The sequence below is a fragment of the Cynoglossus semilaevis genome, chromosome 13 (assembly GCF_000523025.1).
Source record: "Cynoglossus semilaevis isolate Cse_v1.0 chromosome 13, Cse_v1.0, whole genome shotgun sequence".
Taxonomy (NCBI): Eukaryota; Metazoa; Chordata; class Actinopteri; order Pleuronectiformes; family Cynoglossidae; genus Cynoglossus; species Cynoglossus semilaevis.
Window position 1 is genome coordinate 19,524,589 of NC_024319.1, and position 25,715 is coordinate 19,550,303.

At 39.0% G+C, this 25,715-nt stretch overlaps 1 protein-coding gene across 2 annotated transcripts; it reads left to right on the forward strand.

Moving 5' to 3' along the window:
- Positions 1 to 61: 61 nt before the first annotated feature.
- On the forward strand, positions 62 to 25,312 carry cep192 (centrosomal protein 192). 2 transcript variants are annotated; one of them, XM_008324097.3, is made up of 52 exons: positions 62 to 302; positions 1,388 to 1,619; positions 1,821 to 1,928; positions 2,904 to 3,055; positions 3,279 to 3,340; positions 4,218 to 4,353; positions 4,472 to 4,590; positions 4,787 to 4,876; positions 4,984 to 5,133; positions 5,254 to 5,404; positions 5,486 to 5,697; positions 6,006 to 6,128; positions 6,348 to 6,494; positions 6,653 to 6,917; positions 7,064 to 7,213; positions 7,296 to 7,360; positions 7,497 to 7,721; positions 7,963 to 8,104; positions 8,202 to 8,284; positions 8,361 to 8,636; positions 8,783 to 9,584; positions 9,753 to 9,870; positions 9,967 to 10,123; positions 10,217 to 10,895; positions 11,009 to 11,155; positions 11,533 to 11,681; positions 12,308 to 12,538; positions 12,734 to 12,859; positions 13,085 to 13,225; positions 13,366 to 13,426; positions 13,502 to 13,641; positions 13,858 to 13,950; positions 14,657 to 14,775; positions 15,087 to 15,281; positions 15,711 to 15,801; positions 16,101 to 16,280; positions 16,462 to 16,722; positions 16,854 to 16,975; positions 17,556 to 17,665; positions 17,846 to 18,008; positions 18,133 to 18,223; positions 18,327 to 18,384; positions 18,531 to 18,654; positions 19,404 to 19,509; positions 19,616 to 19,853; positions 20,021 to 20,097; positions 20,363 to 20,458; positions 20,679 to 20,798; positions 21,727 to 21,839; positions 22,097 to 22,223; positions 22,770 to 22,828; positions 23,928 to 25,312. In XM_008324097.3, exons 2-52 carry the CDS (start codon positions 1,447 to 1,449, stop codon positions 24,058 to 24,060), a joined length of 8,256 nt encoding a protein of 2,751 aa, XP_008322319.1. In that variant the 5' UTR covers positions 62 to 302; positions 1,388 to 1,446; the 3' UTR covers positions 24,061 to 25,312. The 2 variants fall into 2 exon arrangements, with proteins under 2 accessions (XP_008322319.1, XP_016893539.1); XM_017038050.2 differs by having other exon boundaries at positions 13,088 to 13,225.
- Positions 25,313 to 25,715: the final 403 nt, after the last annotated feature.

Genomic DNA, 25,715 nt, shown 5'->3' on the forward strand with positions numbered 1-25,715 from the left:
CTGGTTATCTTGTCCAATCACAGCGCAGTAAATCGGGTTAAGCGTAGCCCTGTGGACGTGACGCTCTCGCGGGCTTCCTGTAGTTTCCGGGCGCCGCTTGGTTCTGTGAACTGTTGCACGGTTTGATTCTAATTTCAGCCTTTGAACATTACTGCAAGAACGGAGCTCTCTGAAAAGTTCTCGCGGTGTCTTAACTGACTGTCGATACCTGTTGATTTCCAGTTTGTGAAAAAAAAACCTGAAGTTTGGAACTAGAAAGAAAGAACAGATGCAGTGCTTTGGCCCGCCTCTGAAGGACTGACGTGAGTTGAAGTCTAACTAATGCTAACATTTACGGTGACAGAATTGTTATGTTTCAGATTAAATAGTGTATAAGTAATTTGCTTGAGCGTACTTTCCAGATTAGTCCAAACTAATTACTTTGTCAATGCTATGTGTCACTTTTATGTCAGTCTTTACAACGAACTTATGTAGACAGTGCAGGGAAGCACTGGCGACTGTTAGAAACTCATTTGTTTTTAGCATTTTTATAAGCTAGCATTAAAAGTTAGCTAACATAACGGTGTGTTGTTTATGTCGTAGAAAATATTAATTTTACATTATTTAAACTGCATATATGAAATGGGTGTACTAAATGTCTTTCATTTTAAAAGAAAATCACACAAGGAGCAGGGTATGCATACAGACCAGAAACTGTTTGCTTGTTATGCAGCGTCTCGGTATCTAACTCCTACAGATATACCTTTCGTATCGATGATCTTTAGTTGGATTACATTTTCGGTGAGGTCATAGTAAGTTTTCGTAATATATCTGGAATGACTTCTATGTCCCTTTACATGTGAACAGTGAGATAAAGGAGCTTCACAGCCTGTAACGTTACCACAAACCACTGCTAAATTACACACAACACAATGTCCTCCTCGTGGTCCAGTGCAGCGACAGAGGGCCCTGTGCTGCGTTTGTTTACTGTCTTTTCTATGAATGGGAACTTCCAATCCATTCATTTACACACTTTTACCTCACATTTATGCAAAGTGTTTTTCCCCATCACAAATCTTTTATCACCCTGCTTACTGAACCAGAGTTGCTTTACCTTTACAGTTACTGTGAGTGCAGTTGGTTCTGTGTTCCTTTAACAAACACTGGATGGTGTCACACCATTTTCTAACAGGGTTTCAGTGGTAGGGGTTGGGGAACTCTGTTGCCATATGGTTAGAGACTTTTACACTTAGATTGAATGAATGAGAATCAATTTGCAGCCTCTTTAGTTTAACTTTGTTAAGCAATTGAATTACACAGTAGCGTGGAGGGCTCTGCACGAATAAATAGTTCTTTTTCTGTTCTTTAGAGTGAATCTTTCCTTGTTGTCACACTTTTATCTTTCTAGATGTAACATGTAACTCGTGTTGGGCCACATTTGGCTGTCAAACAGCTCAGTTTGGAAATATGGCAGACAGTTTTTACAAGTTGGAAGATGAAGTCCTCCCCAGTTTCCTATGTGACACCGTGGACAGCTTTAGTGGACGTGCCACACTGGGGAATGTGACACTGGGCTCAGGCCCAGGACTTCCTGTGGCAGCCTCTACTGTAGCCAAAGTCCGACCCAGGTCTGAAAACAGGTGGGTGTTTTGCTGTTGCTTTGAATCCATGTCTGTGTCACACAAGCTTTTGGACCTGAATCATGCAAATACAGTATCCCATTTTCTTAAATAGATGTCTGTTTGTTTCACAAAATGTTGTGTAATAGATCCATGATGTGGCTTTGTTGTTGTCTTCTTAAGCACAATTAAAAACATATTCTATGTGCTACTGCTTTACAGAGAGGATCCTGGTGACTCATATCTGGATGATAAAGACTTGAAACAGGCCAGCTCACAGTCATCAGTGGGAGAACATCCTAAATTTACCCTCAGCTTTAAAGATGACTTGTAAGTGTAGAAGGAAATTTGATGTGAATTGTTGTCTGTTTTTTCTTTTGTTTGTTTGTTTGTTTGCTGTGCAGAAAATCACTATGGAGTAAATAATTTATTTTAATACTTTTACTCTAGGGCTGGTTACATAAGTGATATTATAGCAGTAATGCATACATTTATTGACAACAAATATTATTTTACTACACATTCATGCTAAAATTCATGGTAAAATAATACATTTATTAATACAATTCTTAATTGCTAATGCTTCTGGTTTAAATCACAAAAACACGATGGTTTGTAATGTTGTTCTGAACTGGCTTCACATGGGGGGTGGGCCTTAGACCGCTGTAGCACTGATTAGCGCTGTAGTTCAGATTAACTGGCGTTAAGGCAGTATATGCAGTAATGTAGTGCAACATATTCTAATGGACATTCTAAATAGCAGAAACCAGAACAGCAAAGAGCAGGTTATTTGTATGCACTGTAAAGTTTATATTTTTTTTAATCAGCAGTGTACTTACATCTGAAGTTTTACTTAAATACAATACAGAGCCTTTAACTAACTGTTTCTCTAAAAGAATCCTTTTAATATTCTAATCATGGCTCTAGATAGTAAAGATAATGTCATGGCAGTGGAACATAGCTTTGGTTTTATATTGATGTCATTAATGTTTGAAGTTAAGATTGATCAGAAATATAACTGGTACTGTGTAAAGATACTATTAATATAAAACACTTTTTATGTACAAAATGTTTTGTTGTTAATTTTGCATATGATTATTCAGATGCAAATCATGTCTTTTAAGCTTTTCAAACACTAGAAGATAACATCTACAACTTCAAACTTTTGATAGATAGATAGATATTTTATTGATCCCAAAGGGAAATTAAAGAAAATAATTTTAGCCGGACAAGGATTTCCTATGCTACATATGTTTATGTAGGCCATTATCTATGTGGTTTTATCATATGTCTCGTTTGTCATAGGGACAAAGCTGATGAATACATTGCAGCCCATCGTCTTTCAGACATGTTGGTGAAAATTAATATGAATGACAGTGCATCTCAAAATCAAGCTACTAAAACGAGGCTGTCTGGCAAACACTCACTCTATGGCTGGCCTGCAGAACACACAACAGGTAAGAGCTTCTTTTGGTTGTTGTTCTCTGCTGATAGTATACTTTCTATATGAACTTTCCATCCCATCATGATCACGATTGGACTATTCTCACCCGACCTTAAAATGAAGATGATTTCCTAGATTTAAATGGAATATTTTTAATTCAGAGTTCATTTAATTAAGATGATGTTTTTGATGATTCTACTTTTTTTTTATTCTAACCATTTTTCTTTTTCTTACAGATTTATCCACAGACCTGATGACACTTCCTCACCTTGGACAAAAGGACAGATCAGATTCAAAGGTTGGAATTTGGTTTGCACTCATCAGGACCTGTTTACTGTAATACTGAAATGCAGTTCCAACCACCATGAATATGTGAATTTGAACTCTGTATGACTGAGTGAACAAAATGTCTTGTGAAACCTACAGTACAGTGTGATAAGATTAAAAATATATATATATATATGTTGTTAAAAAGTCACATGCTTTCTCAGCTCAATGCAGATTTCTACAGGCAAGTATATCCTAGTTTTATTTTGAAATACTAGGGAAATTGAAAATACAATGTGTGTGCTTAAGGGTGAAAAGATATTTTAAGAACTACTTACAGGGGTATTACTTATTTAACAGTAACAAACGGCAGCCTGTTCCTTCTCAGTAGACTCTAAGGGTGCTAAGGTTGTAAAAAAAAGTGAATGTTTTATCTGTTTGTATGAAATTGATGCTTTAAGCAGTTGGTTGATCCTGTATATGCTACTGTTGATATAAATACAAATGCCTTCTCATTTTAAAAACACACAGACATCAAATAATTTTCCTGTTTCGCAATGATATGTTGTTGTTTTTCCCCAACATTCATTTTATTGAGTGTAGCCTCAAAGTAATTTAAGTTACAGTGAAAAATCAGTGGTTAAAGTTTCTCTTTTATGTCAGTGCCTGCTTTTATATTTTCAGACTGGCTTTATGAACAACACAACCGAAGTTTAAAAAATAGCCCAAACCTTTACAGAATTAGAGACAACAAGAATAAATACAGTTTGTAATTACAAATACATGAGTAATCTATATCAACATTTAATTGACAGCCACCTTTTAATTATTTAATCATCATCAAATTTTAAATATCTGCCAATGTTTTTTTTAATTATTATTTATCTTTCTCCCTAATGTACTGTCAGGTCTTACCTGCTGCAGTTGGAGAGGACAATGTGCAGAGTGAAGGAATTGACAGTGATCATTATAGCAGCAGTAATTCAAGCTTCCTGGCCAATGAGAGGCTCATGTCTCTGGACAGCATGAACAGTGAGTTGACAGGTACGACTCGCACTGTTCTCCACTGTAGAATTTTTATCTGATAATATTCACCAGGGAATATGAATTATTAATGTTTTGACATGACTATCAATGTAAATGCCTGGTGACTGATTCTTAGATGATGACAATGCGGACTTGAACAATATGCCTGATGACGAACTGGAGCTGTACTTCAACAAGCTGATGCCCCCTGCCATGCAGAGAGGCAGAGTGGAGGGCCAGGAGATCCCATCAATTGTAAGCCTGTTTCTAATTCTTAGAGACTAAGACTAAGAACTATCTGTCCTATCTATCTATCTGATAGATATCTATCTATCTATCTATCTATCTATCTATCTATCTGATAGATATCTATCTATCAGATAGATAGATAGATACTCACTCGAGCGGAAGGCAATGCAACTGTTTCACCCTCATTTCTTTGCATTGGCAGGGACTCCCTGCAGCTGCGACTGACGACCTGTCAAACGTAAAATCAGAACCAGAACAGTACAGGAATCAGTACCTTGATAATAATGACCAGGTAAAAACAAAAGTATTTCTTTTAACAAAAGAGTTTCTTTCTTTTGTTGTTCTATCCATTAAGCCGAGCTTCTAGATTTTTACCACATATATTTGTTATATGTTAAGGAGGACTTCAGGATGCCTCATGTGCGTCTGGCTGCTACAGGCATGGACTCTTGTCCTGCCAGTGATGAGGACACTGAGGATGAGCTGGAGTCTGCCAGAAGAAACACTGCTGCCAGAACACGATTGCTACCAAGCACATCCAGACAACTGGTCAGAAGAAGATGTTGTTAATTTCCTGTCACCTTAAAATGGCCATAAATACTTTTTTGCAGTATTTTTGTAAGCAGCGATATTTCACAAATACCTTCTGTGCATATGTCATTGTTATAGGTTGGAGAGAGCAATCGTCCCAGCTTTAGGCCAGGTTTAGAAGGAGGTAGTTCTGATGACGAGTCTTATAGTGGCCGCAGTGGTCCATCCGTCTCTGGGATTGAACACAGAAGATCTGCTGAAGGACAAGTTATCAACCCACCTGTTACAGGTGGGTCTATGATTTTAATTTAAATTGTACTTTAAATTATTTTTTTGTATATTTGTTGACTGTGTTATGTTGTGATTCAAGGTGACGGAGGAGGTGGAGATGGCAGCAGTGGGAGTGACGAAAGTGGGAGTTTTAGGACATCTTCAACTGTCCCTCTTCCAACATCCAGCATCCCCACCACCTATGATGTTCTGCGTGGGCTTGGTATTGTAGGAAGCAGTGCTGCTGGTGACGATGATGATCTGAATAGCCTGGTAGGACCAGGGAGAAATGGCCTTTCTCGACCTTGTGAGGTGAGGACAGGCTGAATTCTGTATTTATATATTTCAGTTCATGCCATATTTCAAGGACATTAGCAACAGAAATGGTGAGGGTTGTTATAGTCAGTGTTTTAATTGAATATTATCTTATAGCCAACTATTTGTCACATGTGATTTCTCAACTCATTTAGTGACATTGGATACTTATAACAGAAAATTACAGAAAATCTTAGTATAAACTATTTTGTTTAAAATCTTATTAAGTTTTTAGTCATTTCTTTGCACATTGCCCCAGTTTACTGTTCTCAATTTTAAAGCTGAGGAATTTTGTTTTTACACAGATGGGGGACCGAGTTGGTCCTGTCGGAACAGGAGAGGCCAGCTGTTCTCAAGGGGCAACAACGGGTATGCAAAGGCTGTCTCCTGTGAATTGGAGCATGGTTCTAGACCGTCAAGAGGCCCTGGTGAGAATAATTAATTTTAGAATATGGTCATCTTATTATCTTTTTAAGATATGTAATTTAACATTTTCATGTTCTTTACTTGAAGTTATTTACATTAGAGAGGCACTTGTTAAATCTAGACCAGCTTTTAAAAGTACACAAACTGTGTTGTCTTTTTTTTCTTAATTAAAGTGACAGTAACAGATGGTTATCCAGTTTTTATAATGTGATTAATTCTAGGATGCCATGGAAAGCACAGAAATTGGTCCCACTGTTGACCGACTGCTAGATTCAGTTTATCTAAGGAGTGGAGCTAGACTCAAAAGGCCCCAAGACCTGACTTACTCACACCTTCAGGGCACTCAGGGAAGCTTCCATCTCTCCCAGGTACAACAGATCATCTCTCTGTATCCAAAATATTAATGTATGTGCAATTTGTAGCCTGTCAACTTGTACTATTGTATTGGTAGTGCCTAATCTGAAAAATATTAGCTGTTAGTACCATGAAGCTCTTTCAACATGGCTCTTTATTTTCTTCCCTTCAGGTTCTGCACTCAGAATGTGGAGACAAGAATGACGATGATGGAGTTGATGTACCTGATGGTGCCAGGTCTTCTTTAGGTATTAGGGGAGGACCCTGCGGCGATGTGACTGCTGCAGAAGCCTCTGGCAGTAACAGTGAAAATGAGGCTGATCCCCTTTCCACCTCTCTGGAACCAAAGTATTTTTCTCAGAGCTTTCACCAGGAACAGGAAGATCCAGATGACTGGAACCACTGCCCAGACAGCATGGAACTTGACTTTCAACAAGGTAAAGACTTTTGTAATATAGCTTTTTAATTTTTTAATTTAATTTCAATTTTCTTTAGTCAACGCTGAACAATTATCAGCCCTTCTTAGTTTGTACATCTTGTGCTTTAATTTTTTTTTTAATAACCACAACATGTTTATCTTCAGGTGCCAATGCTTCTCACAATGTGGTTTACCAGAATGAAGAGGGTCAGTGGGTCACAGACCTGGCGTATTACTCCTCCTTTGAGAAGGAAGTAGATGGAAAGGCTTCAGAAAACAATGGTCGTTTTCAAAATGAGGATTTTGTTAATCCATGTATGTTCTCAGTTCTCAGCATTCGAAAGCAGTATGGGTTTTCTAGAATGTTTTAGTTAAGTTTTTTCTATTGTTCTTGAAGGTGATGCTTTAGAAAAGATTGCAAAGGATCAAGAGCAGTTTGAGAAAGAGCACCAATTCATCCAGGTCTAAAGGCTTTTGTATTCAATATATTAATTGTAATTATGAATAATTAAAATGTAAAGTGTGTTCTTGTGAGTACATTAACTCACAAACACATCACTAACCTTTGTGTTTGAATTATGACTTGACTTTCATTTAGGAAGAGAAGATTGAAGCAGCCAACCCCAACACCACTGTGGACAGTGACTCCTCATGGAAGGTGCCCAGCAGCAGTCACATCCTCATGAGGGCATCTCAGGTGTCCTCTGAGTTTAAACAGGGGGACCATAGCTACCTACGGCTGTCTTTTGGGGAGTTTTTTGGACAACGGTCTGAAGCCCTGGGCTGTTTAGGCCTCAGCCGTGATGTTGAAGGAATCAAACGGGTCAGTAATGACTATTTGTGAAGCTGTACCTAGAAAGACCATTTAATTTAACAAATTTACAATGAACAAAACTGCAGTGGAACTGAGTGTATATTAACAATGTAAAGAAAAGCAGAATAAGTTCTGCTTAATCTGATTTCAATTCTGCCTATTCTGATGTGCTTTCACATCAGAATCATATGTTGTTGTCCTTATTCTTCGGTGGACAGAGTGTATTAAATGTTCATATTTTTGTTTCTAGCCTTCTTTTGGTTACATTATCACTTCACCAGAGAAGAGGGAACCGTTTGCTCTGATTCACCCCACAGAACTCACGGCTGTTGTGACCCCTTCTCACAGTGACACCATGGAGCTCAGTGAAGCAGACAAAACACTCAACCCAGGTTTGTTCACACTAAGAAATATTTGTCCATTAATTTTATGGCCTCCTACATATTTTGTAATTAAAATTGGTGATTTTTTGTCATATTTTAAAAACAGAAGACTTGGATAAAACTCTTGAGGCGCTGCATGACAGAATATCACCTAAAGGTGATGTTACCCCTCAGTCCAGTTGCAAAGAGGTATTTGTCTCTATTTGCATGTTGGTAATATAATGTTTCAGTGATATTATTCTGATTTTTTTTTTAACCTCTTCAGAACCGTACTCTCAGTTTTGCACTACCTGATCATGGTGTGGGATCTGGCTCTGATCAGAGCTTGAACAACCAAACCACTGTTAGCCCCGACATCAACAGCAGTAATCTGATGCTGAGTATCAGCACCATTGCTTCAGCTATTGCTGATGCCTCCATCAGCACCGACCCATCACAGTTGGCTGCCATGATCATGGAGCTGTCCAAGAGGAGCAAGGCAAGGAAGCAGCCTGTTGAAGCTGCTGACAGCAGGACAGTGGACCCACCTTCTAATGAACAGGTCAGGCTTTTCATTAAAACTTTTTTATTTAATAATACATTTAATACAATTTCATGCACACTCACACGTGTATCTCTTATACAAAGACAGAAATTATGTCTTTTCACTTGGTATAATATGGTATAAAATGTTTTGTGTTTACACAGATCCTTTCTGAGGACACAGAACACAGCACCATGTTTGAAGGAAGTACCAGCATTGGTGATCTAAGTGCTTTTGATATGGAGAAATACCTTAAAAAGACTGACATGTCCACCACCAGTGATTCCTCTTTAGCACACATGACCCTTGACCTGTCAAAATGGGACAACAACCTCAGTAGGATTCCTAAATTGGCTTATTGTGGGGATCAAAACACAAACCTTTGTCATTCAGCAGACACTGATATAAGAAATACATCCTCTGGATTGTCTCTGGTAAATGAATCGTCAACAGAAAAAAAGCGGGATTTGAAAAGAAGTCCCATTCCTCCTACCCGTACATCTACCAGTTCTTCAAGGAGGTCTGTGGGTTCAGGACAGTCCTCCATTTTAAAGACATCTTCAGTCAAATCTGTTGCCTGTGACCACAGTACTATGTCTGTCTCCAAGTCCTCCAGTTCCACTAACACAGAAAACGGACTAAAAGAGGCTCAGTCTAATTCTCACAAGTCCAATAGGTCTTCTTCAGAAACTTTGCAAAAGAGTGAAAAAGTACCAGCTGTCACTCCTGTGGGTCCCAAACCCCCCACAGGGTCCAAAGTAGAGTCTAGTGTACCTTGTTCCAAAGGTTTCTCCACAACATCTCAGAAACTGAAGAGTCCAGATCACCAACAGGATCAACACAGTATGACACCTGATCGAAAACCACAACTCTCAAATACGACAGCTGCCAAACCATATAATACTACAGAGAAACAAGTTAACGCCTTTGGTCAGAGCACAAAACCTCTGCCTGGCATTTCTTCAGGTGAGTGACAACCAAAATGTACCTCCACTTTAAGTAGAATTCATGCATTTTTTGATTAAAAAAATAGACTGGTATTTAGATGGTAACATATACATGTAGTTTAGGTTTAAATTATGGCATTAGTCAATTCCCAATTTACACATCATGTTGACATTTTTTTTCTACCAGATCTCCCAAAGTGTTTTGCGGAACCCTTTGTGGACGAAACGCAGTGCAACTTCAGACCCTCCACCTCTCCACTTACCCACTCCTCCCCAAGTCAGACCTCGCTTCCCAATGCAAATGGGTATTTAACTACAAGTTATTTTCATAGATTGTATTTCGTGCTGTTAGAAATTGTAATATTAATATTTATCTTTTTTATACTAATTCATTTTCCCAGAATGTTGTCACCTCCTTCATCCAGTGGAGGTCTGGCAGATAAACGTGCAAGCGTTGACACTTCTCCTCAGTCTACGTGTTCCAGCCCGAGTCTCAGCAGACTGACGTACATCTCCATGAATGATGGCACTGCCATTCCTACACCTGAGAGAAGAAAGGTACAAGTTTACAGTATAGTGAGGTTCTCTAAATGTAATTAAAATATAACATTATATTTATCTTCAGATTTATTCTGATTTTGTTTCCTGTAGAACAACTCTACAATGGCACTTAGCACAACCATCATCAGATTCAGTCCAACTCCACCTGTAGACCCAGATGATCAGTCTAACCTCAGTGCTCCCCCTCTGCCTAAGAGCTTGGAGCAGGCAGAACCTCAACACTCCAAAAGTTTGGACACTCTACCAGCCCAGCAGCGTAGAAGCCCAGAGCAGTCACGTACTGGTTCTGCTTTGAGCTGTTCTCGCAGTCAGAGTGAATGTAACTACCACTGTCCAGGTGACAGAACAAGTGATCTTGCAGCTGGCTACAAGACACACAAACATTTCTCTGAATCCAATGTAAGGCAGCTCACTAAAGTGGATTCAGGTTATTGTAGCAATCTGAACATTCAACAAACCAGAAGCATGGCAGTCCCTGATGGCTCCCAGCAGTGGGGAACTGTTGGATCAGTGTCAACTTCAGTGTATGCTGGTGGTCTTGGTGTTCCGCCATCATTTTCAGAAGGATTTCATTATGTCCCCATCCCTAGCTTTAAGACACAGTGTTCTGCTCTTGTTGACATTCCAAATGCACAATTGCACAATGCCAACCCACTTTACAACTCCCAGCTGGCTCAGCAGTATCTGGGATCATCGGAAGCTCCGTTACATCCTGGTACTTATACAGGAAGGGTCATGGGAACTGGCCTCTATAATATTTCCTCGACAGGTATGTTGTTCTTACTAAACTAAACTCACTAAAGTAATAATAATAATTAAAAAAATCCAAACAGTAGAACTCTTACATTGAAATTGTCTTATTTTGTTTTCCATGTTTTTCAGGACCTCTGGGAGTTCCAGCAGCTGTTGGCTCTCATCACCTTCCCAGATCCCATCAGAACCAGCTAGACCTTGCAGGAATCGGGAAACCCTACAGTCACTATGACACTGAGGCACTCGGTGGTCTAGGTGGTGTGGAAGAACTTAGAGGTAACTTTAGAGCTGCTGTTCATGGAAGGACGTTGAAATATTGTGCAAATTCATGATCTGAAACTTTTGTATAACAAGAAATCACCTTGTGTTGCTTTTACGTTCAGGTCAAGTATATAGTCACCTCCCTTGACTGCAAAGAAAGTTTGACTTGTTAATAACCAAACTGTTGAACTAAATATACCACCATACACTTCTAGCAACCAATTGCAAAGTACATTTGCAGTTTTATGGTTTATTTTTTTTGAAAACTTCTGCAAATACGAACTTTAGGAGGTTGTTAAATACGTGTTGTTTGTGCAGCAGAAAAGAAATTAAACTTTGACTGCCTTTGCAGCAACATTTTCCTGTGTCACTCAGTTCTTTGTTATCCTCAGGACAAGTGGTGGTTCCGGCTGAGCTGCAATTCCCTCATGCCTGCTGTGTAGGCATCGCCGCTCAGACCTCTCTCAACATCTTCAACCCTTCTGAGAGATGGCAGCAAGTGTCAGTCACTGTCACCAGCCTGTCTATTGATGGAGAGAAGGTAAGAAGGAAAAAGTTGTACTTGTGTTAATCACAACATCACCAGATACCAGAATCCAAATCAGAAGTGCGTGATTGATTCCCACGGATCAATTATTGCAGTTACAACGCTTCCTGCAGGAGCATTTATTAAACATCAGAGGAAAGTACTTAAATACAAGAATTCCATGAATTAAAAAAAAATATCAGAGATTAGAAATAATCATAATTGCAAATATATACAGTGCCAAGTGTAAATGTTTTGTTTATAAACATGTTTTATGCTTAATAAAAAAGATTTCAGATAGATGCAAAAATGTTCTTCAAAAATATTGCACAAATTAAATTTAAATAATACAACAAAATAACCTAAATAGTAGTAAAGTAATAAGAATATTACAAAGAAAAAAAAAAGTTGACCAAAGGTCACAGATAAAATCAGATTTTTTTTTAACAAAAAATGACCAAAAACGGTGCCTGGTAAACAAATTGACTAGTAAATTTAAGACTGAGTGATGAGTAATGGCCACTGGCAGGAATGATTTCCTGTGGTGCTCTGTGATGCACCTGGGTGAAAATAAGACTAAAATTGCTTCTGCACCTCATGGAGTGGACGTGAATCGCTGTCTTCGATATCATCACGTACAGGTGGACAGCCTGCCTTATCAGTGCCTGGTGGTAAAGAACAAGACGATCATTGGACCAAAGAGTACCGAGGAACAGAAGGTGTTGTTCATACCTCCGCAGCCTGGTGTTTACCAGTGTGTCTTGAGCGTCTGCTCGTGGCCTGTATCTGCTGAGACAGCGTTTGCTGCCAGGGCTAATATCTTTGCTAAAAGGGTTGTGCTGGTTGCCATAGCACAGAATCCCTTGATAGAGGTGAGAGTCATGCTCAAAAAAACAGCACTTTAGATTGAACACTTTAAGATACTTGACTGTTACTGTTCATAGTAAACTTCCCAGACAGCATTAACTTGACATATGAACTTTAATTTAAGTAATACACCTGATAAATGTTCTACATTGGTTGTTTAGTAAATATGTGTGATGGTTTCTCCATATTGTGACTCTGAGGTTGAAACAAACAAGTCTGGGTTTCTTGATTTTGGAGACCTTCCTGGAGGCAGTTCCAAATCTCTTCCCCTCAAACTGGTCAACAAGACACATGCCACTGTCCCTGTCCGCCTAGTCATCAGTGCAGTGAGTACACACTGTTTGTCGTACCCAGCAATCACTATGGCAACAATGCTGCACATGCTATAATGACAAAAAAGATCATCATTTGAAGGGTTGTAACATAGATTTCTAATGACATGCTAAATTTATAATTATGTTGTAGTAATTTGTCAGCAGCTTAGTATCTTCTGCCACACAGCAAGAATAAAATGGTGTCAGTTTTTCATGGTTCTAATCTCATTCCCCCAGAAGGCCACATCATGGAGATGTTTCAGCTTTTCCAAACAGCCTGCCACCATGACACATGAAGCGTCACAGCAGACAGGACATATGACCCCAGCCTCCACTCCCTCAGTGATGAATCATGTGATGCCTGCCAGCTATGGAGAGGTTAGTTGCCAAAACATTACAACATCATTCACTAAGAGTATTTATTACTGTTAGTTTCATATTTTATATTGTGAATAGTGAGTACTCATTAATGATTTTGTTCATGTGATAATGTGCTTTTTATTTGGGCGGGGGGACAGGATCCAGCAACTTTTCTGGTCTGGGTGCATTTCAAAGCCCCTGAAAAATATGCCTCTGCAGGTAATGACTGTACACTTCAGTAGCTTCAAACATTCCAGATTTTTTTTTTTTAACCAACCAATTGTTTTGCTTTAGGAGAACTTGGTCCAGCTGATGAGTTCATTGCTCGGGTAGATGTTGAACTGGACTCTCCAGGTCCCAATCATGTCATCTTCAGTGTCCCCCTAAGCGCCAGGTGTGGAACTGCTAGGGTACATGCTCCGAAAGACCTGCAGGTAGTGAAGCTTTCACTAGGCTCATGATGCATCTCTGTTCATACACAGCCTGAGAGACAACAACACATGGTTTGGTTCCAGTGATATTGTAGTGAAGACATAAACAAGTTGTTATATCTACACCTAAAAACAGTATGACATTCTGTCATGAGTACTTGCTCACTTGTCCTCTCAAGAATTGATAATGAACTGTTTTTTTTTTTCTTTCTTGTGTAGACCTTAAGCCTCTCTGCCCCACTGGGTAAATCCAGCAAACAGACACTGCCATTAAAGAATGCTGGGAACATTGATGTGGAGCTTAAAATCAAGGTAAATTTCACCTTTGAGTGTTACAATATTGGGGCTTAAAATATCACATCTACAAAGTGGATTTATTGACGTTTGGCTCATGTTTTTTCTTCTTTTTGTTTTTGCTCCTTTTTTAAAACTTCTTGTTTTTGGCCACATGCAAAAAATATATTTACTGTTTTGATGCAAATTAACTATACTTAATATAATCACTCAGTGTGGGTGTAAAAAATAGACTTTTTTGGTACACTAAGTAAAGAATATACACATAGTCTATGGTGTGAATCTTAAAGGGGTCATTCATTTTTAAAGGTACATATTTTTGCTCAATTTATCCTGTAAAGAAAGCTTTAACATGGTCGGTAACCATTGGTGAAACAAGTGTGTTCTGACATTAAGAAGACAATCTGTCACATCCAAAGACTTTGTCTCATATGATGTGTAACAATATGAGGGGGAAAAAAGTTTTGCCAACTTTGTCTGAGTGACAGCTGGGCTCCTTTTATCGCCGCCTGCTTTGATTCTTGCTGATCTTTCTTTTTCAACCTGTCTTCCTCTGTTTTTCATTCCCATCTGGCCTCTTCTGCTGCTTTATGTCATCTAATTCAGTTTGCTCTTTATTGCCTTCTAAAAATGAAAGCCACACCTCACGTGTTTTGTACCATTTTAACAGCTTCTCAATTTCGTTTTCCCTAAATCTTTTTTCTTTCATTCCACTTTTTTGCAGAGCAGTGATGATGAAGGCTCTTTTTCTGTGACACCTGAGGAGCTGTTGCTCAGAGTAGGAGAGGAGCAGGAAATCTCTGTAACCTTCAAAGCACAGGCCAACAAGAAATGCAGAGACTGGTATGTAATCAGTCTGAAGTCTTTCATGGATGGTCCTTTTTCCTGAATAGAACACAAATGTTCGGGAAACAAAAGGTCTTGTCAAAGTGACAATAGTATAGGTGTTATTAAAGTCATACAAGTAACCTGGCTAAATCCATTAACTGTCAAGCACTGTATTGTGATTTTTAAAGCTATGACAGTATTTGGGTTTTATACCTGTATTAGAATTAACTACACTAAATCATACTGGTGGTGTATTCATTAATATTACAATTATTTGCTTATTATTTGCTGTCTGTTTCTGACTAATCCCTTCATGTTGTTTGCAGCCTTCTCACCATCTTGGTGTTACCATCAGGCCCTCAGTATGAAGTAACCCTGAAAGGTACTGTTGTCCCAGAGGACTATGGGAAATCAGCCATTCCTTCTGCTGTTGCTGGCCCCGGTCTTTCCAAAGACATCCCACCGATTTTGTCAAATAAACAGTTCATAGCCTGGGGAGGGGTCACCCTGGGACGAGCTGTGTAAGCAACTTTTCTCTTTCTCATCCATTTATTTTATTACGTTTTCACAAAAACACTCTCCACATATCAGTTATTCATTGGAATTGAATCATTTAAAAAACTGGAGGCCCAGCAGTCTGTCTTATTGTGTTATGGTTTATATAATGTTATTCATGAGGAGGGATCGAAAGTTTCCACAGGGAATATTATTTCTCTGAAGTTATTTCAACATAATGCTCAATGTGTTTATAGTCATTGAAGAAAGGTAAAATACAGACCATTCAAAACCCTAATCCCTGGGCATTACAGTCTGTAACTGCATTACTTAACTGCATACATGTATAAATTTGCCATTTTATCTAGAATAGAACATTTTGTAATTTGCTTTTTCATACAGAAATCATGTATGGCTTTTTATCACATGGCCAATAGATGTTTTTGTTTTATCAGCCAACAGAAGCTGGTCTTAAGGAACAACTCCAACAATTCTACACAGCAGCTACGGCTACTGATACGTGGTCAAGACCAGGACTGTTTTCAGGTATAGTGTAGTATTTCTCAAGGAGAACATCATTAAATTTCTTCACATCTCTGTAGGTAAAAGTCTATTTGTTACTTTCTCCATCATACTGTATAGTAGCATGGCCAGAGGCTTTTTGCTAGTAGCATATAATAAATAAAGTACAGCTCAGCAGAAAATGAATGTATAGCAACATGAGCCACAAAATGTAGCAATTGAGCTGTAATACAGTTTTTTTAATATATATACTTAATTTCTGTGCTGGATATAGGTTTCCTTGATTTGTAATTGTGTTGTTGAAAACTGGATTTTTCACACAGCTACAGAGCATGTTTAGTCCAGAGGAGCGTCTGACCCGTCATGGGGAGCTGTCTATCCGTCCCAGAGAGGATGTAGCAGTCCATCTGCTCTTTGCTCCCACCAGGGTGGCTTCCATGCTGGCCAAGCTGGAGATCAAACAGTCTGGAGTCCGACCTTCACAGCCAGGAGTCAAATTCACTGTGAGGATGTCACTGTGATGATCTTTTCTGCTCTTTATCTTTCTTTATGGTTTCAGTGCAGATTACCATGTTTTCCTGCTCTACTTTGCTTCTGTCTCCTTCTAATGTCTGTTTCTCCATTCCTGCCTCCTGTTTCTGACAACTTTTGACTCTTCCTGCTTCCTGTTTCTGACAACTTTAGATTCCACTGTCAGGCTACGGTGGGACCAGCAACATCATCCTGGAGGATCAGAGGAAACAGGCTGACAGCTACGTGGCAACACTGACTGACATCGCTGTTGGTCGTGTCAGCAAAGTGTGTCTGTGTGTAAGGAACACAGGTTCTAGAGCAGCCTTTATCAAAGCTGTGGCCTTTACTGATATGCAGACTAGATCGGTTTTGCAGCCCTCTGTCATCAGCCTTGCACCGTCACAATTTGTGCTGAAGGAAAGGACTCAAGAGGTAGGAGAGAAGGAAGTTAACTGTACACAACACATCTGTACATGAAAACACAGAAAAACATGAGCATATACAGAGATATAGTAGAGGGTGTTGGGGGGAAGTGGTTATTTCATTCTTCTATACTTTTTCAGGTCATAACAGTGCTCATGAAGTCTATGCAAAGGGAAGTGAACCTGTGCCAATCCTCCAGTCCTCTGCTGGCTACAGTTTATCTTTTCTGTGGAGATGAACTCTCCAGGCAGCAATTCAGAAGGTGAGACGATTTATAAAATGTATTTTCTATATTTGTGAATGCAAAATGACCTGAACTCTGACATAGTTTCTTACCCATCTAACAACTCCAGGAAATATAAAAGCTAAAGGTTTTAGAACTATGCAAGATATTTCTATGTATTTTTGTACTTTTTAAAGAAGGAAGATGCAGTTAGGAAAAAGCGACAACGATTGTCTTTGTAAAAACCATTGAAGAGATGATTCCTGATTCCTCTAAAGGCTGCCATTTGATCAATGCAGAGAAAGTGAATGAGCTGACATTTATCTGACAAGCAGATTTTCCAAGTTTCTTTTTTTTCTTCAACTTTCTTTCACTTTCTTCAATAAAATCCATAAACCTGCAGAGTTATTTTCTCTGGAGCTCTTATTCACAAAGAAATATTTGCATTTTATTCTCTGCCTATTGATCATTGTGCACTGGGCTTCAAATAGACTTTTTTTTTCTGAATCATTGAATGTTTTGTTGACGTTCATAGATCTGACTTCAGATGTCTGTGTTTTGGTGAGAATGCTGCCTCTCTGCACCTCCTGACAGTGGGTTTGTGTGTTTTCTTTTTTAGATTACTTCAGAGCAAACCCCAGGCTGCACAGAAGGCCCTGTCTGAAAACAGTCTGCTGAAAAACATTGAATTTAACGAGAAGTTTCTGGGAGAAGAAAGTGTTACAGAAGGTGAGATGCATTTATTATGTCTGGCAAAAAAGATATTGTTGGTTATTAAGCATAAAATATAGAATATTATGCATTTATTCAAGTGATTAAATATAAATTGATTTTATGTCAGTGTTTTCATGTATACATCTGATTATTCAGGCTTTGGTGTAATGTTTTATTTTTTTTCTGCTCCTTCAGCCTGTGACCTTCCTCAGCGGTCCAACGAGGCTCACATCTTCTATGGCAACATGAGTAAAGTAGCGGTGTCATTGATGGGAACAACAAAGAGCACCGACTGTGAGGAGAGAAATGAAGCTGAACTTTTGCTGTCCTCTGGTAGATACGGTCCAGACAGTGATGGGTACTGTCCACAGTATTACTCACAGTGCAGTAGTATTTTACAACCTGTTTATTTTATTTTTTTATTGTTTCTGTATTTTCAGCCCATGTTGAACACTATGAACTTTTTTTTTTCTAATCCTCAGTGCTTTGGCAAATGGCAGCGTGTCGTTGGATGTGCTGCCAGTCAAAGGTCCTCAGGGTCCACCGCTTAATGTGACAGAACCTTCTTTGAAGGTAACCAGGTCCCATGTTTCTAAGAAAGGATTTTTAATTTTTTTACAGGTTAGGTAAAAATGATTTGGTTTTGAAAAACCTGTCAAAAATGTTTACCCCTTAGGTGTCAGAGCCATGGACTGTCCATCCAGAACAGCTGGTCCTCACAACTCCCACCATGAGTGAGTAGAACTTTTAGTTAGTATGTAAACATTTATCTTTTGTTTCAACTTTTGACAAAAGTTAAAAGTTAAACCATAATAATGAGACTCTAACAAGTAAATAACAACGTTTAGCCAACATTTTGATGATGGTTTTTGTTTTTCAGATGGTGCAACCACCACCAGTCAGATTCAGATTCGTAACAACACGTCCAGAGTGCTCAGCTTTGATTTGTCCTGGCCAGCCCACTGCCTCACCATCACCCCTCAGCATGGGGTTATTGAGCCGCAGTAAGAACACAGTAAACACTGGTGTTGAAGTCAAACAAAGAAAATCTTTGTCAGCTTCGATCATTATTTCTTTTTAACCGTCAGATCAATACAACTGTGATGACTCAGGCGACAACCATGCAACAATTCTCACTCCATATTAACCATAACAACTCTGTGGAACTCTGCACTGTATTTCAGTCTGAAAGAGCTAAAATGGAATATATTAACTTCTTGACGTCTCAAAACTCAAGTTCTTTGTCTTCAGTTTTCATTATTGGTTTTTATTTGTAGCCATTTCTGGAACATGGTGGGAAATTGCAGCCTGTATTTTTACAACCCCAAAACTGCATGGAATCAGCCTTTGAGATGTTAGTTTAATGAGCTGAAAATATAATTGTGAATAAATGTATAAAATTTATAAAAAACATAAGACCACCTAGCATGTGGTGCAGTATTTGAGTACTTTTTTTTTAGTTCACCTCGTAACTGGTTGCAGCTGTAAGTCAGTAATTTAGTGCTTTTTTTTTTCTTATGTGCACAACACTGCAGTAGTTTTCAGGGCTAATATAAACAGACATGAGGAAACCAGTTTTAATAAATGTGGGAGCCGAGCCAAAAGTTCCATTAAACTTGCTGGCGGAAAATGAGATGAGTGTCTTAAGTGTCTTTGTACTATGTCACCATTGTGTTGCAAATTACCTTTTTACAGAGAATATTGTAAATGATTTTATAACTTGAGTTTAACTTTTTTTTTTTTTTCGTCCAAGGTGTCATCTACAGATTCTCGTCAGTCCCAACCCATCACTAGCGACTAAACCTGCTCTGCTGCCTTGGAGTGGACAGGTGTATGTCCAGTGTGATGGCCAACAGAAGGTATAGAACACATCAGACAAACACAGCGAATCTTTTAACTATTGCTGCGCTCTATTGTTATGTTATGCAATGAGCTGCATGTTAATAAGTGTAACCACTGGTTCAGTTCATTAAGGTCCAGATCCGTCAGGACTTGGCGCTGGATGTGTCCACAGCTCCAGCAGATGGCTCTCTGTCGGCCCTGCCCCCTCTTGCTGCCACCCCTGTGCTGCCTGTGGTCAGGCTCAACAACAAACCGTCTCTGCCCCTTCAGAGCCCACAGACTCCAGCGGCTCCTCAGGCATTGGTGGAGATCAGCAACAAGACGATCCTCTTCCCAACTACTCCTTCAGGGGAAACATCAGGTAGGGAAGTGTCTGACTGGCCAGACAGAGAAAGCTACTTAATTAGCCTAAGTTAATATCAAGGTTCGTTGCAGTTGGGAAGTCTGCTGTTGCATCATGTGGATTGTAGACTTTGTGTGAAGGTTACATGTGAGGAACTGAATGTGTCTGTTGCTGCTTTACTTCAGAGGCCCAGCTGGAGGTGCAGAATAAAGAAGTAGAAGTGAGGTGGTACCTGTCATCATTCGCCCCACCGTATGTCAAGGTGATCTTTCTTCTGACAACTCTTTGCTTCTCTTTGATTCCTTTGTTAACACACTTTGTTGTTGAGTGTGTCTTTCTGAGAACAGTTGTTTGTTTGTTTTTTACCTTTTTTGGTGCATCTTTTGTAAAAGTGTTTTGTGTTTTATACCTAACTTTTAAAAAATAAACAGGAAGACTTGTTTTTGATATGTTCTTATAACTGTTTCTCTGACCATTTTCTCAGGACACTGATTCATGCCTTGCTTTTCCTCCTTTTGTTTCTTCAGGGGGTTGACAACACTGAAGATGTGTACAGAGCAACCTACACTGCTTTTAGATGTTCCAGGGTCTCAGGAATTCTGGGGGCCCATGAGAAGATGCAGGTACATCATCACATCTACCTCTTATTATCACAAAATACTGTATAAGGAACAAGTCAGTAAAACTCAAATTTAAGCATTTGATTTGCTCAAAAAATGTGAAAATACTTTTTTTTAATTTGAAAAATGATTTCCCACTACTCTGACTTGCTCATCAACAAGAACTGGTTCTTGGAAAACAGCTACCAATCTTATCTTATAAACTTGTCCTGCTCTCTTTTAGGTGCCTATAACATTTCTGCCCAGAGACAGAGGAGATTATGCCCAGTTCTGGGACTTGGAGTGCCATCCAGTGTCTGAGCCTCAGCAGAAAAGCAGAATCCGCTTTCAACTTTGTGGCACTGTAAGAATAGTAAAAAAAATGTAGTCACAAAGTCACATAGATGTTCCTATTTTGGCGGTTGTGTTTTGCTCAACACAAACACTTATCTAAGTGTGGGCTTTTGAAACAATTCAGATACAATTAGTCAAACTACATCCTGATTATTATAATGTTGGAATCACAATTGCTACCCTAATTAAGTCACAACATTTTTTAAGTTTGTTTAAAATAAGATTTGCTTTCACTTGTTTACTCTTCTTTATCAGATCTCAGTCACAGCCGTAAGAAAACGCAGAAAATCTGAAAATACCCTGATTCTAAACAAGATTAAATTATACTTTAAAGGTTTTGTCAGACTAAAATATATTAATGGTTTTCTGAGACAAATGAACTTGTTTTCCTATAGAACACATCTTTACTAGAAAAAAAACACTATCAAGAATGATAACATATGTAGTGTTAATACACCAACAGGCCCAGTTCCTCTAGCTTGGTGTTGTACCAGTGGCAGAATTAACAAATGAGGAAAGTGGGTAGTGTGGTTTGGGAGAGGAGCCACCCTGCTGAGATGGGCCTGTGGGCTTCACCATTCTGCCTCTTTAATCTCAAGTGTTGTGACAGAGCCAGTTAGCCTAAGAGCAGACACTGTGAGTGGACTGTCAGATAGACACTCAAGTGGGTTAGTGCCTTTGTTTCCCTACTTTTAAAATGCTGCGTTAAATCCTTCAAATGCTTGTCTATGACTAGAGTTGGAAAAACATTTCCATCTGCTGTGAAAGTGAGTGTATGATCAGTCTAGTCTGTTAGGTCATTTAAGATTCTAGTTTATTAGTGATCAAGGTATTTCTTTAATGTACTTTTCAAATGGCAGTAGTTGGGGTAGAGGACAGCTATGGAAGTCTTTTGCTCCTTCTTGGCATTATGTTAACATTGTCTATGTTTATTATAGGGATCAAAAAGTGGACCAGTGGAAGGACCACAGCAAAGAGACAACACACTCATAAAAACTGAGCCCACGGTCAAGACCAGAAAGAAAGCTGATGCATCTGCAGGCAAAGCCAGGTAAAACACAGGAGAGTTGACCAAATTATTGATTGAGCTAATCTTCACTAGGTTCCAGGTGGTACGTAACAACCATGGAAGATGACAGAATAGGTACTGAATAACTTTGATTGTACTAAGAACTGGCGATGCTTGGGATTGACATCGGTCTGATATTGGTCAGAAATTCAGAATCGAACATAGAAAAAACAAGTTTAGCCTGTCTGATACATTACTTAAGCTCAAATGCTCAACTTTTTGCATCTTTTACTCCTCAGCCAGGAGGAGGCGGCGTGGAGGGGTGTGTATGCTCCTCAGGAGCTCTACACCTTCCCTACCACACGAGTGGGAGAGTCCAGCAGCCTGAAGGTCAGCATCCGCAACAACTCGGCCAACATGCACGAGGTGAGGGAAAACCAAATTACTCAGTTAGTCCTGACAAAATGTAAATTTGATATTTTTGGCAAGGATTAGAGGATCAATCTCCAAAGCACCCAACTAACCACAAAAATGACATCAGCTTGATGTTTTACACTTTCATCCAAAGATGGAATTACCTTCTTTATGAAGCCTTTTACTCTTGTAAGTCTTACTGCTAAAATATTGGTACCAGTATAGGCTTCCTTGCCATATTTGTCTTTTAGTTTAAGGGGCTGAATGACTTGTCAGTATTCATCCTGACATTCTTGTAGTACATGCCTAGCTTCAGTACTGCAGGAAGCTGTATTTTAGTGTACTGTTGATTGTGTTTATGTACTCTTTCTTTTGTTATCTGTTGCAGACATTAGGGTATTTTAGCAGTACAAATGCTAGTACTTTATACATGTAGTTTTATCCTAATTTTCCTGATTTCTTCCTGTCTGAGAAACATTTAACCAGCACTAACGGCTAACTCTGTACTGTGCATGAGTTTGATGTGAGTTTGTTCTGGCTTCTCTAATTGACTTGCAGCTGAAATTTGTAAACACTAAGGAGCCCTTCTACATCAAGCATTCCAAATATTCCCTGAGGTAAGTCCAGTGGTTATTATACTTTACACACACACATTTCATTCTGCACATTATTCGAGTGGCAGGGAAATCACACGTGTTAGAAAATGTTTAATGATCTTTGTCATTTGCAGCGAGCTCTGTGTATTTTTGTCAGTGCTCTCTACTTGTTTTGCTTCCAGTAATTTTCCTTTTTTTAACAGTCAGTAGCTGTGTGTGATATTTATCCAAAATGTGCCTGGATGTAACGTTGCTTGTTTATTGACATTTCCCCCTCCTGCCTGCTCACTGTGGGAGGTCTTGTGAGATGTTGGGTCCTGGTGGATGAAGCTCCTGCAGTACTTACGGTACACTTGTAGCCTCCAGGATGACAGGCTTATGAAAGTGACACAATTTCAGCAGTGCCTGCATTCCTGTGGAAAAGGGACAATATTATGATTTTTCTTTTAAATTTTAGCAAAAAAAGGAGCAGATTCTGGTTTGTTCACTTTTTTTGTAATGATATTGTCCCAGCCTTTAACTGTTCTGTACTGATGCTGATGAGGACGTGTGTTTGTGAAGAATAGAACATGATTTTATTTTTAGTTTATTTTGGTGGGAGGGGGATGAAGTAGCCAAATCAAAATTAATACTAGTGAAAACACTTGCACATATGACTGCTTTACCAATACTGCTTAGAGTTATTTTTGTTATCTCTCCTGTGGTTAGGTAGCAATGTCTCAATGCTGTTAGGGCTTTTAGCTGAAGACCAGCAGGAAGTTAAAAAAAAAAAGATGTATTTGATAAACAAATACATACTGACTTAACAGGTAGCAAAGAGAAATGTTACAATTAATTCTGCCAAGGACTGCCAATTTACTTTTGTGGGTTTAGTAGTGGCTTGGCCGTGCTCCACAGTTGTTGTGGTCTTCCTCCCTCTGATTGTGTGTTTTTTTTGTTTTTTTTTTTAAATCCTATTTTGATCAAAGCATGCTCAACACATGTTGTTGTCACTATTTTTTTTTGTCATACTTGTGTGCTTCTATGAATATCTCATCCATATATTGTAATCCTGATTGATTATTTATGTATGTTTATTATTTATGTATTTACAAGCTAATTGTCCTGTACCCCCCATCAGATCACAGCACTATCTGAAGCTCCCTGTCCAGTTCAAGCCCAGCACTGCAGGCAGACACGGAGGTTTACTGCTCATCCAGTCAGAAACAAGTGGAAATCTTGTTATCCAGCTGACTGGTGAGGCAGTGCCCTGAACTCTCCAGCTTCCATCCTACACCAACTGCCTCCCACTGCTGACTGACTGTCGTTGGGTGAAGGCTGCTGCATTGTCTCTTTATTAAAACTGCAGAGGACAAATTGAAAAAAAGGTGCTAAAATGCTGCAGAAGATTAAATGGACTGTTGTTTTTTCATTTTTGTAAATGTGGATTGAAGGTGATTAACTGGATTTGACAGAGGGATCTGCAGCCAGCATCTGCAGCCAGCATCTGCCTTTCTGGAGAAGGCACATGTGCCTTCAGGTGCCCTGTGGAAAACAAGTGTCCCCATGTGTGCCAGGAAAGAACTGAATAATAGGTCTCACCGGCCCATAATTAGTCCGCCTGCCTCTGGCGTTTCACAGACTTATTTTTGCCACTTGACTTTGTCTTCTGCCTGAGTTGTGTCACATGGGAGCGCTGTTGTTGCTATGGCCTGTCAGACAGTGGCAGCAGCAGTCAGGAGATGCTGAGGATTACCTGGAGTCAGTCCCTCTGGAAGGCCTTTGTCTCTTGGTTGACTACATGGCTGCAGTCATTTTGGTTTTGAAAAAGACATGTTTTGAGTCCATTTTACGCAATGTTAGACAGAGCTGGAATCTGAAAGTGTTCAGCAACTAAAGTGAAAACAACACCTGCTGAAAACTCTTTTCTTCTGTACCTAAACTGGGTCTGCTAATATTTCATTCGTTTTTCTCCGTCCTATGTTGAGGTTGTTTCTGGTCATTTCTGATCTCACCTGCACCTGATCACTTGTTCACTTCCCAGTCTCTAACACTTGTGCCCTATTGACATCTTATTGTTTGGCTGGTCAGTGATGATAATTTGCTTGAAACTTCCCTCTAGACTTTTTGATTTGTCTTCTCTGCAGCTGTTCTGAAACACTGTTGATTACAGTTTGTCATGAAGGAAAAAAACAACTAAATTTTCCTCTTGGCTCTAGGGCAAATGGATAAATTGCACAGGAAGGGTGGGGTTTGAATCTGTTTTTTTTCTGTGGCTGAATGAAGAAATTGTTTCTATTTACCATCGAAGATGTTGTGGTTTTTTTTGTTTTTTTTTAACCGTCAACAGCCTTCTTGAAGTAGATAACACTAGTATGGAGAGACGTTCACATGTTTGCTAGGTTTTGATATGAAGACCAACTATACGTCCACTGACTGCGTTAACAAGTTTGATTTACAATTTGCACATGTTTAAATAGTATATTATGTAATATATGTACACATTTAAATAAAATTTCTAATAAATTGCATTGTTTACTGTTTTAGTAAAATTATGTATTTTGTCTTTGTTTTTTGGCAGAGGGGTTGTTTAAGTTTAAATGCAAAGAATATAATATAATAATTATAGTTTTTATTACTGAAATTGATAATGTACATTTATTTTTGTCTGGGTAAGTTACAATTGTGTCTAAGTATGCTTCTGTGTGCTTGGGTCCAGTCATCTCTGAAAACACAGCTCGGTGATGTTAAAAGTGTCACCAGTACAAAATGTCCCATGAATGTTAGCCTGGTTTTGATACATTGCCTATAAGCATTGGCCATGTGAGGTCAGGTGCTGTCCTACATGAGAAAACCCCCCCACCATAGGTAGGTTTTAAAAATAAATATTTAAAAAGTTTTAAACATTTACTTTGCTGTAGTCAGGACA

What these genes read in the sequence shown, in the direction of transcription:
- cep192 (XM_008324097.3), top strand. Translation starts at nt 1,447, where the DNA reads ATGGCAGACAGTTTTTACAAGTTGGAAGATGAAGTCCTCCCCAGTTTC. An exon ending in GGAACTTGACTTTCAACAAG is followed by an intron (nt 6,918 to 7,063) that starts GTAAAGACTTTT and finishes GTTTATCTTCAG; the next exon opens with GTGCCAATGCTTCTCACAAT. An exon ending in GCATCTGCAGGCAAAGCCAG is followed by an intron (nt 21,840 to 22,096) that starts GTAAAACACAGG and finishes TTTACTCCTCAG; the next exon opens with CCAGGAGGAGGCGGCGTGGA.